Consider the following 11721-nt stretch of genomic DNA (forward strand, 5'->3'; position numbering starts at 1 on the left):
CTGACGGGCCAGAATTCCACGCTTCATGTCTGGGAATGCGCTAACTTATACCAGCTAGGCGCGACAACCCTGGTCTCTCGTAGAGCTAACCGTCGTGCCACCACTCAAATGCCGTCGACACTTGTCTATCCGAGCTCGATGGAAGATTTGGAAAGCTGTCCGTAGTGGCGCGCCTCTCCTCGAGGGGCGGCTGACCCCCAACCCGACCGGAACATGCTCTCGCCGCGCCTCCTGGCCTCTGTGCTGTTCCTGTTGGTCATGGGCGCGGAAGCTTGAAACCCGAGTGAAGCAGATCACCATTAGGAGCTGAATCCTGCGGCAAGACCGACAACACCGTTGAAATGGCTCCTCAAATGGAACGTCTTCCGCGCTGTAGGAGCTTCCACCATTCTACGTCTTTCAACTTCACAGGCTGGCGGCTATCAACCAAGTTGCTCATGCAATATACCAGATATCAGCCTGAATTCTAGCACCTTCATTACAGTGTATTTTCCGATTACTACAGAACTAGCAAGAGCAATATGGCGGCGTCAATGCGACTTGTATCTGCTGAAGCATCCTCGTCCACAGCTAAAGCACCAGCGGCCCCTTCATCATGCGGCTGCGATCCACCAGCAGACTCTTATGGCACAGTAAAGAACCCTCAAAATGGTCCCTCTCAAGCCGACATTGACGCCTGCGCCGAACTTCCCATCCTAGACGTAAACGGCAAATCATATCCATTCAGGTCACTTTACACTGGCTCAGAGAAAGCCTCACAACAGCTCATTATCTTCGTCCGACACTTCTTCTGCGGTGTATGTATACCCAGCCGCTGTGACCTCTTTACCATACAGCAAAGCACTCTCTAACCCCTCACAGAACTGCCAAGACTATATCCGCGCCGTCAGCCACGCCATCACCCCCGACGCGCTATCCCACCTTTCTCCCCCCGCAGCAATCACCATAATTAGCTGCGGCGACCCCTCATTAATCCCAAAGTACACCGCCACGACATCCTGCCCCTACCCCATCTTCACCGACCCGACGCGCAAAATCTACGAGACGCTCGGTATGATACGCACGCTCGACCTCGGACCCACCACCCCGTCGTATATGCAGTCATCCCTGCTCGGCGTGGTGGTGGGCAGTTTCTGGCAGGCGCTCAGCAGCGGGAGAAGTGCGCTAAAGGGCGGAGATTTTTCGCAGGTGGGCGGTGAGGTGGTTGTACGGAACGGGAAGGTGGTGTGGGGGAGGAGGATGAGGAATACGAGGGACCATGCGGAGATTGCGGAACTGAGGAGGGTGTTGAGGTTGCCTGGAGATGCGGAGGAGAGGGTAAGGAGGAGCAGCAGTATTCGTGATGTGGTGAGGCGGAGCTCGAGTTGGGCGAGGAGGAGTAGCGCTGGCAGGGGTTCTAGGCGGAGTAGTAGCGGGAGTCCGCTGAGGAAGAAGCAGGCGGAAGTAGAACCTGTGTCGAAGGGCGATGGTACGATTTTAAATAGGAGAGCTGCGCCGACAGGCACTGGTGCAGAGTTGTGACTACACGGCTCGGAAGATATCTAGCAAGGATGCTAGTATAAGCTGTCCGACACTGCAGCGCTGGTGTTTCTACAGTAAGTTTATGTAGCTTTATACCCAATGACTGGATGGAATCCACATGCATCAGGGATGTCCTGATTTGGCGCGACAGGTACAGACGGGTTCAATCCTAGCTTCGGGCTCCGTCAAGGGCTATTTTATCTATTGTGGATCGCTGAACTATGGGAGTATCAAGCACCCATGAAGCGACAGGCATCAAGGTGACAAGGCATCAACGCACCAGCGGCGCAAACAATTGAGATTCGGGTCAATTTCCCTCCAAAAGAGGCAACCCAGCCCGAATTGCCGAAATCGGCCATCCCGACAACCCTGCCGTTGATGTTTGCAACCCCGCTATCGCTTCCCGAGTCCTTTGCAACGAGATAGCTATTCAGATCCGCCGGAACTGCATTGGTTTACAGTGCGCAATGTATGGGCCAGATAACACAGACAAGATAGCAGACTGCTGAAGTCCGAGACTGTCCGCTGCCTCGAGAACGGCTTTCTAGAGTGCCCCGAGCGAACTGCGACAGAGGAACGAGGTCTCTGCAGATGGGCTTGGCTAAATGCGCCCCGCCTACAATGACGGTCCCCACACCTAATGGAAGAATGTCCGAAGGCTGTTTATATATTCAAGGGAGCTTGCCGTGACGATCCGACCCTCATACCACCTTCTCCCCACTCATCTCTATCTTACTGCTTCGTGCATTTTCGCAACTTCGCCATTATACACACCCGTTGACCACAACACAAATTCACCATGCCGGCCGATACCGCTGGAAAGGTGCGGAGATGTAGCACGAATTTCAGAGCCTCTGCATCATGTACTGACAACTTCACCTCGAGCAGACTATTACCTGCAAGGTGAGCCAGCACGCATCCCCACATCCACCAGAACACCACCATTGACACACCCAAGGCCGCCGTCGCCTGGGAAGCCGGCAAAGACCTCTCCGTTGAAGACGTGGAGGTCGCACCGCCCAAGGCCCACGAGGTCCGCATCCAGATCTACTACACTGGTGTCTGCCACACAGGTGAGACTCCCTCCGTCCGATAAACCTCGAAAAGCGCGAGTCAGAATCAAGGATTACTGACAGATACCCCGGGGGATCGCAGATGCGTACACACTCTCCGGCAAGGACCCAGAAGGCGCTTTCCCCATCGTTCTCGGCCACGAGGGCGCCGGCATCGTCGAGTCTGTTGGCGAGGGCGTTACGTCTGTGAAGGAAGGCGATCATGTCATTGCGCTCTAGTACGTCCCTCTCACGCTCCCTCTGCCCCCTCCACCCCACCGGCCAGCCACCCTCCTAACCACCACGCCCCCACAGCACCCCCGAATGCGGCGAATGCAAGTTCTGCAAGTCTGGCAAGACGAACCTCTGCGGTAAAATCCGCGCCACGCAGGGCCGCGGCGTGATGCCGGACGGGACCTCGCGCTTCAAGTGCAAGGGCAAGGACCTGCTGCACTTCATGGGAACATCCACCTTCAGCCAATACACGGTCGTGGCGGACATCTCTGTCGTCGCCATCACGGACAAGGCGCCCATGGACCGGACCTGCCTGTTGGGCTGTGGCATCACGACCGGCTACGGCGCTGCCGTCATCACCGCGGGTCGTGGCGGGGGCGGCATCGAGAAGGGGTCGAATGTCGCGGTCTTCGGCGCCGGGTGCGTGGGGCTGAGCGTGGTGCAGGGATGCGTGAAGAACGGGGCGAAGAAGATCATCGTGGTGGATGTGAACGATAGCAAGGAGGAGTGGGGGAAGAAGTTCGGCGCCACGGACTTTGTGAACCCGACCAAGATTGGCGATCAGAGCATTCAGGAGAAGCTGATTGAGATGACGGATGGTGGGTGTGATTACACGTTTGATTGCACCGGGAACGTGCATGTGATGAGGTCGGCGTTGGAGGCGTGCCATAAGGGATGGGGCGAGAGTATCATTATTGGCGTGGCGGCGGCGGGCCAGGAAATCAGCACGAGACGTGAGTTTTCCCCTACCAGCTTCACCCTCTCTTTCTCTCCTTTGCCCCTGTCTCTTCAAACCCCAGCATAGCTAACGGTTCGCTCAGCATTCCAACTTGTCACCGGCCGCGTGTGGAAGGGCTGCGCCTTCGGCGGTGTCAAGGGCCGCACTCAGCTCCCTGATCTCGTTGACGACTATATGAACAACAAGCTCAAGGTCAATGAGTTCATCACGCATCGCCAGCCGCTGGCCAACATCAACCAGGCTTTTAGCGACATGAAGGCTGGTGATTGCATTCGGTGCGTTGTCAACATGAAGGAAGATTAGAGGTGTACATGATTGCTCAGGAAGCCAGAAGTCTGGGGGGAACTGATTGTGGACGTGGAAAAGTTGAAAAGCGGGGGCATGGTCTTGTTCTCCGTACGTTGTTGTAAGCAGGCAATATCGAAGCCTGTGAACAGGTTCTCTGCCTCTGTTCAATACTGGCTTGCAAATATTGGATTGTACTCCGTGGTGCTAGAGTCTTGGAAAGGACACATTCGGGTGCTTGACTCTGAACCTCTTCGAAGGCGACGATAAATCTAACCACTTTGGGACATCTTACCTTAGAGCGGTCCTCGCGCTATGGAACAGCAGTCTGGTAGGCCGTGACCGGAGAGACCGACAATGGGATGCCTTCACGTGACTGCGCGCATCGCGAACGCGTCCACTTCTCAACCACCATATTTCAAAGCATGTCCCATCACAGCCAGGCAGCTACCTTATCAGTCCCACGAACAGCAAACTGTCCATTGGCAATCAACCGGATACGATGAGCGCGACTAGTAATACTGTTGTTGCTCTCAAGACTTCGTTCCTTCGCACCCAAACACGCATCCTTTCGCAGCCGCTGCAGCCATCGGACAGATGGCGAGATAGCAATCACGATGTCGGCGGATTCAGCGAGGCCAATGTTAAGGAAGCGATACGAGAAGGTAAGATAATTGCTAGATTCCTTGCACGAGCTCGTCGTGTAGTTTTGCCTCACAGAGTCACCACTTCATGGCCCTCTTTCACTTGTCTATCTTACTAAATGTCTTTGATTTCTTTTCGGTATACTAAGACAAAGCGATCAGTCACTCAGATGTTATCACTGAACACTACGAACAGCTCTTGTCCTATTAATCTGACCCCAAACATCCCCGCCTGTTCCGTTCCACTTCGTAATTTCAATTCGACTTTTGATCGTGATATGTCCCCTTCATCAGCTAAGTGCAACGGCTAACGTAAGTCAAACAGTAAATCGGCTTCTCCGTCGCCACAGCAAATCCGCATACTCTTCGATCGCTATCAGACACATCGCCGAACAGATCGACAAATTGTACTGGGAGGCAGGCGCTCCAGATCCCCACGCCGATGAAGCACTATCACAGAGTGGCATCACTCCGGATGACGATCTTACGTCAGATGAGTACGTCTTTCTCTCTGCCTCCGCAACCGATCCGCGTCTTCTGCTTTAAGTCTAAATGACACCAATGATTCCCGGATCTCTGGTGACAACCTTTCTTCCGCTATGAAGAGGAAGCCGCTTGCGAAAGGACACTCTGTATGTATAACGGACGTGCACAGCTCCGTTGAAGTCCTCAAGGTTCTATTACGATAAGACTGCGTTCGGGTGTAGACTTTTGGTTTGGGGCTTGAAAAAGCAGCCGGGATCCGTTCCTGCATAATCTCCAACAGTGGCTGCTAAGGACTCTATCAGCTCAATGCTAACGCTCAAGCAACAGAACCATCTCTAGACTCCCCGAGACCTGGGAAGAATCCTCGCCAAGAGAGACCGAAGACGCTGATGGTAACGAGATATACGCCTCTCTCCTTACAAATCTCCACGCTCTCTCTGCCCGGCGTGCTGCGCTTCGCAAAAAGATCCAACAGTATCGCCACCTTCAGTCCCTGCTCGAACCGTTCAAGGATCCGCACGAAAACATTCAACCAAATCTGGTCACTAGAGATGCGGCGCTAGCGACCGAGTTGACGAAGATGCGGACCCTGAGCGCCAGAGTGGCCGGGAGGGTCGCAGGTATTGGGGAAGCGGGAGGAGGCGCAGAGATTGCTGTAACTGGTGGAACGGGGTGGGATGGCGCGGGATTGAGTACCGATGAGAAGCTCCAGAGGATTTTGCAGGTATAACAGCGCCATGTTTGTGCAAAATTCGATCGTTGGACGCGGCTCGACCCATCTTTCGCGGTTCGCGCCGATTATTGGTTGTGATAAGGTGTAGCTTCCCTCGTTGTCTGCCAGCAATTCGTGGATGCCACTTCCATATCTTCTTGCCAGCAGTGCACCTTCCTGTACCTTCAGCACTTCGTAATGCTTTTTTTCTCGACTTTCCCTCCATCCTCTGTTCATCATCCCACTCTCATCCCAGTCCCCAGTCTTAACGCCACCGGTGTGCGGCCAGTCTTTACTCAGTCTTTACTCAGTCTTTACTCAGTCTTTACTCAGTCTTTACCCACAGCATACAACCTACCGTATCACTATATCATGTATCCAACCCCAATGGACAACATGTTTACGAGGCCCATCGCGGACGCATCGAGCGATTTATCTGATGACGAACCGGGGGATGAAATCGACATTCACGAGGAGTTTGTGCCCACTATCACGATTACAACGGTTGATGGTGAAAATTTAACCATTGAACAAGTACGTATCTCTCTCCGGACTTGCTGTTGCGGAGCGTTGTATCGTCTTCACGAAATCGGTTGCTGCGGTGCTGATCTTTGAACAGGCGGTTGATGATCCAGCGCCAAAACCAAAGAAAGGGCCTGCTCGTTTCGCCATTCCAGATCCTTTGGTAGAGGTGCGTCAATTCTCGGGTTTCATCGTCTCGTTTGGACTCGGCGGTGCTCATTCCGCTTGGTCTTTGCTTCTCCTGTAACAAGCATGTCTCTTTTCACGAGGTTCATGATGCGTTGCCCAACTCTTCACGATCGTATTCACCCGCCTTGGCGGGCTTCGGAGTCGTTTCACCCAGCACCAGTTCCCTAGCAGACGGTAAATCTAGGTACCTCCGGCGAGGTGAAGGAGATGAGTGTCCGCACATGATCTTTCTTTCCGTTTGCTTCCTCGCAAGCTCCATTACCAACAGCGCTTTCTATATTCTCTTGCGAATGGTGATCCTGAACCCGGTTAGCTTCGTTTACTAACCTACCTTCGTTGTGCAGGAGAGGCCTGGGCGCAGATATCCCCTCGTTCTAGAAGAGGCCCAGCAACGGGAAGTCGCAAGATTCGGGGAGCCGCTCATCGCGCCGCCAGTTCCAGTCGACAGCCAGATGATGACCAGGTATCAGCAGCGGCAACGAGGAGAAAGGCTCACCGATGTGGCACAAGATGAGCCAGCTAGCAATGTGGAGCACCTTGAATTTGCTGATGATGAGAGGTACGTTGATCCGTTTGCCTCGGAAATGCTTCGCCTTGCTGATGCTTCGCCCTGCAGAGACGACGGAGAAGAAAATCCTTCTCAACCGTTCCCAAGCATCGACATGGCTGAGAGCATTGAGAGTGGAGAGGTTGACAGCACAATGATCAACGAAGCTCCGCGTAACCATTGGCGAAGCTACATGATGATGGATGGTGTCGATGCAACGCTCCCTCGATCTCGTCCATTGTCGCCAGTGCGCAACCAATTATCTGTGTCAGGCCAATCCCGCCATCGGAGATCATTCTCAATTCATGACGGGGAGCCGATGGTCCGAAGTCCTGCTGTGGAAGCACTCTTTGACTGCTTGAAGATTGATTCGAGACCAAATGCAGGCTCAAGCGTAAGCATTGTCCCCGACCATGAGAACGTCCAGGGCTTCAGATTTGGCGGCTCCTCGGATGCTACGCAGAACAACAAACGGAAGAGCATGCAGCCTCTCATTGAGCTGTCGCGGGTCTCCCGCAAGAAGAACAGAGTCCTGCAGAAGCTCATCAACAGATCGAGTTCTCAGGATTGCTCTACGGCGCCCATAGCAGCAGATGACGGCGCTTCTGACTCACGTCCAGACATAGAACTCAGCGTGCTTTCCGATGTTGGCAGCGATACTTCACCTGCTTCGCCAGCGGAGGGGATCGACTCTCAAGCCAACCGAGACAGGTTTCAGCACACTGTCTCTTCGGCGCAGGATCAGACTCAAGCAGCTGAGGAAGCCGCTCTCTCAGCAAGATTGGCAGCAATTGGAGCTCCTCCTATCTTTGGTGGTCAAACCATTACAGGAGGGTTTGGCGGGCGGGCAACTCTCTTTGGCTCTCCGGAACAACGTCGAGCCGAGGGCTTAGCGCGGTTTAACGCTATGGCCGCGCTTCCTGTACCGCAACCACCGACAAACAACACCTCTCTATACGGTGCACCACGCGAGGCATTGGCTTCCACACAGACTGCGAGTGAGGCCAGTGTGCTGAATCCCGAGTCGGAAACCTTCACTCTCCCAGAGCCGAAGTCAAGACAGTCTCGCTCGACCTGCAGGCCAGGCGCCATCTCCACCGCTGTCAACCGGGACCGTTCCAAGTCACCTCCAGGTGACGACCGTATTGACTCAGCATACCCCACTACTCCCACAACTGCACTTGAATCTGGCCGGAAAGCTAGCGGTACCCGATCTCGAAGAAACACAGTCATTTACAGCCCAAAAACCCAAACCCACCCTCAACCCGACAACATACATGCGCTCCAGCAACATGTCCTTCCCTTCTTTTCTCGATGGCTCCTCGAACAGCAACATGCCCAGCCCAGGCCTTCCACGTCAGGCGCCCTCGCCAGCTCCCGGTTCCCTCCAAAGCAACGGCATTGGCCCTGGCCCTGGCAGCATTCCCATAGTGAATGGCCTCGCCAGCGCGGGAAACGCGACGGATATGGCGCACCTCTGGAACATCGTCACAGACCTCGCCACCCAACTCGAGCACAACCGAGCCGAGACCGCCCATCTAGTCTCCAGCATCAGCCAGCTCCAAGCGCGCGCCGCCGCCGAAGGTGCCTCGCCCACTCTTGCGCAGGCCAACGGCGCCATCTCATCCTCACAAAGCGCGGCCGAGGTCGTCAATCTCCAAACCCAGCTCTCATCCGCACAATCCTATATTAGCAACCTCGAGTCGTCCAATGCGGCATTGCAGAACCTGGTACAGGACTACGAGTCCAGCCTTGCACGAACGCTCGATATGCTCCGTCCGTACGCTTTCCAACACTCCGAAGCGATCGTCGCGCTGCATGCACACTATAATGCCCTGCTGGACGCGGAACGCAAAGCCAATGCCGATCTAAGGATCGACCATGCAGAGTGGCAGGCGGGGTTGGCAAAAGCGGCAGAGTGGGCGCGGCTGGCATTGCGAGAATACAATGAGGGGACGCTGAGCTATGTGCGGAAGGTGAAGGCGCTGAAAGAGGAGAACAGAGTTTTGAGGAAGCAGGCGGGGTGGCCGGAGGGTAGTGATAGCGAAGACGAGAGCGCGTCACCATCTTCTTGAGGTTCTGCTTGGCTGAGTGGTATTGTTACGGAGCATAGCGCATGGCGTTCTAGGACCATCGTTCGGTTTGCAGAGCATAGCGCGGCGTTCGCTAGCCGCCACTGAAGCGCTTCATCAATGGATAGCGCATTTAAGCCGATCCGAAAGATCTGAGGAACCATTGCGGATCCTACCTTATGTGACTCACGTAGCACCTGATTCCAGTGGGGTGTTATTTGAGACAATTCCCCTCGCTGAGATCGGGGTTTCCTGGAAGAAGATGCGGCACACCGTCTGGAAGTCGTAATACCAGCTCTCAAGCCCCGAGATCTGTGGGAGGGTGTATGCGACAATCCATGTGTATCCAACCCCAGCACTGCTTAGTCCAGCACTTGGCAATCCATCCCATCACCTCACGTATGGTATAAAAGCGGAGCAACTCAACCGGCGAATTCGTTGTCTATAGAGAGTAATCCTTCCAGCAATACTTGTAGCAGAAAAGATCGGGCGACTTCTAATCTAGCCAGACATCGAATCATAGTCAATCATTCAAGCTGGAAGACGTCCCTCTGTTCAATAACGTCTGCTACAGACACTCTCGTTACTTCCTTGTTGGATGTTTTATACAGTCACCTCCCGCCCAAAAGCTCGGCCTCCGCCTCATCCAAGCGTCCCAACCGGATAAGCCGCCGGAGTATTCCCTCTGTTTGGCGTAATTATCGGCACCTCTTCATACGCCCTCGCCTCGACGAACTCTCTCGCCAACGCTGGCGCCCTCCTCACCCTCGTAAGCCTTTCAACCTGGTAGGCCATACTCAATAACTCCCGCTCCCCCCACGGCCTTCCCAAAATCTCCATCCCAATCGGCACACCCACGGGCGCTTCCTCGCTCGCCTCACTGAACCCAGCCGGCACCGTCACGACCGGGAATCCCGTCAGCGCGGCTAGGATGCCGTTCCGGCCGCTCTGGCTGCGCGCGCCAAGTTTCACGACTAGGTTCTTCTGCTCTGGGTAGACTATCGCATCTAGCTGGTTCCGCGTAAAGGTTGCCTGGAGCGCGAGGGTCAGGTTCCTGATCCCCTGCTGCACGGAAGCGTAGGTGGTGTTGGCGGTCGAGGAGCTCAGGGCTGTGGTCACGTATTCGTACTCTGCGGGGATGACAAGGAAGGAGCCGTTGGCGCCTGTGCTGTTGGTTGCGTACAGGTCGGTCAATGTGGCGGGGTGGGCACCGCCGAGCGCCGGGGAGCTGAGATATGCGTCCATGAGCTCGCGGTACTCGAAGCGCTGGGTGTCGAGGGCCGCGGCGATGGCGGTCGCGTTGTAGATAGTTTCGTTAATGGGGACGAGGATTGCGCCGGCGGTGCGGAGGCGGGAGAGTAGGGCGTCCATGGCGGCGTTCACGGGAGTGGTCTCGTTGCCCGCTGTACGGTTGTAGAAGCCATTGAGGACGCCGAGGCGTTTGCCTGCTAGAGTGCTGGTTGTTAGGGAGGCGGCGTAGTCGATGCCGACGGAACTGGCGGGAACGAGCGCTGTGGCGTTGTCGGTGGGGTCGAAGCCGACGCTTGCCATTACAGTTAGGGCGATCGCTACGTCCTTGACGGTGCGTGCGATGGGCCCGATGGTGTCCTGCGTATAAGAGATAGGGATGACCCCAGCACGCGAGATCAGGCCACGGGTTGGTCTGATGCTGAACAGCGAATTCGCAGACGCAGGACTGCGCAGCGAGTTCACAGTATCAGTGCCCGTCGCCCACACGGCAAAGGAGGCCGCAACAGCCGCGCCTGAGCCTCCCGAGCTACCTCCCGGCGTCCGTGTGCTATCGTACGGGTTGACGGTCTGCCCACCAAGCGAAGAGACCGACAACCCCTCCAGCGCCAGTTCATGCAGATTCGCTTTTCCAAGAATGACAGCCCCGGCACGCCGCAAAGCTGCCACAGCAGGCCCATCGACTGACGGCTGCGAGCCAGCCAAAGCCAGACTGGCGCCTGTAGTGGGCATGTCGAAAGTGTCGTAGTTGTCCTTCAGCAGGACGGGGATGCAGAACAGAGCGCCTGTGGCATTGCCGGCTGACAGAAGGTCATCGAGATCATCTGCTGTTGACAAGGCCGCGGGGTTCAGCGTTATGATAGCATTGATCTGGCTGTTGGTGGCCTCGATCCGGCTGACGAAGGACGAGACGACATTCCTGCAACTGTGGAGTCCACTGAAGAGGCTGTGGTGGACGGAGTCGATGGTGGCTTCTCGAGAGTCGAAGCCGGTGGATTGGCAGCAGGCTGCCGAGAGCAGACACGCTAGAACCAGGACGGCACTGTACATCTTCATAGATATGTGTTGGTTTTTCTGGCGGGTATATATTTCTCCTTCAGTTGTACACTATGAGTATTGAGCTTCGGCCTGATGACTATAAATGTCTGATGAACGCGAGGGATGTGTTGCCAGGACAGACTTCCTTAATCCTTGGTCTTGCCCTCATGACGGGAATTGGAAGTTGTTAAGTAGTGGCGATCCAGATAGCGACCGAGTACTTGTTCTTTTGTCAACGAGCTTACCCAACTCCACCGCGATAACGTCTAAAGCTAGCTATGCTAGACCTTGTCAATTACGTACGCCAAGTGTCGTTATCCGGGTGGCTATCTTGAGATTGTAATCTTCAAATAGAAGTGACGAAGAACCTCAATTAACTGACGCGCGAGAAGGGCCAGGATAGTCGCCACCAGTGGTCTTGACATAGAGGAG

At 55.1% G+C, this 11721-nt stretch overlaps 5 protein-coding genes across 5 annotated transcripts; 4 read left to right on the top strand and 1 right to left on the bottom strand.

Annotated features, from left to right (window-relative positions):
* Positions 1 to 521: 521 nt before the first annotated feature.
* W97_03267 (uncharacterized protein) lies at positions 522 to 1521 on the top strand (the record flags this gene model as incomplete). Its single annotated transcript, XM_007781164.1, has 2 exons — positions 522 to 797; positions 862 to 1521. The coding sequence occupies 2 exons, from the start codon at positions 522 to 524 to the stop codon at positions 1519 to 1521; spliced, it is 936 nt and encodes a 311-aa protein (XP_007779354.1).
* A 799-nt stretch (positions 1522 to 2320) lies between these two features.
* On the top strand, positions 2321 to 3849 carry W97_03268 (S-(hydroxymethyl)glutathione dehydrogenase; the record flags this gene model as incomplete). The annotated part of the gene is made up of 5 exons (XM_007781165.1): positions 2321 to 2344; positions 2456 to 2594; positions 2677 to 2812; positions 2889 to 3541; positions 3629 to 3849. 5 exons carry the CDS (start codon positions 2321 to 2323, stop codon positions 3847 to 3849), a joined length of 1173 nt encoding a protein of 390 aa, XP_007779355.1.
* Positions 3850 to 4333: 484 nt separating this feature from the next.
* W97_03269 (uncharacterized protein) lies at positions 4334 to 5691 on the top strand (the record flags this gene model as incomplete). The annotated part of the gene is made up of 3 exons (XM_007781166.1): positions 4334 to 4496; positions 4801 to 4972; positions 5289 to 5691. The coding sequence occupies 3 exons, from the start codon at positions 4334 to 4336 to the stop codon at positions 5689 to 5691; spliced, it is 738 nt and encodes a 245-aa protein (XP_007779356.1).
* Positions 5692 to 6060: 369 nt separating this feature from the next.
* On the top strand, positions 6061 to 9006 carry W97_03270 (uncharacterized protein; the record flags this gene model as incomplete). The annotated part of the gene is made up of 5 exons (XM_007781167.1): positions 6061 to 6207; positions 6293 to 6364; positions 6729 to 6943; positions 7001 to 8073; positions 8135 to 9006. 5 exons carry the CDS (start codon positions 6061 to 6063, stop codon positions 9004 to 9006), a joined length of 2379 nt encoding a protein of 792 aa, XP_007779357.1.
* Positions 9007 to 9645: 639 nt separating this feature from the next.
* On the bottom strand, positions 9646 to 11301 carry W97_03271 (uncharacterized protein; the record flags this gene model as incomplete). The annotated part of the gene is made up of 1 exon (XM_007781168.1): positions 9646 to 11301. The coding sequence occupies one exon, from the start codon at positions 11299 to 11301 to the stop codon at positions 9646 to 9648; it is 1656 nt and encodes a 551-aa protein (XP_007779358.1).
* Positions 11302 to 11721: the final 420 nt, after the last annotated feature.

This window comes from Coniosporium apollinis (assembly GCF_000281105.1).
Source record: "Coniosporium apollinis CBS 100218 chromosome Unknown supercont1.13, whole genome shotgun sequence".
NCBI lineage: Eukaryota > Fungi > Ascomycota > Dothideomycetes > Coniosporium > Coniosporium apollinis.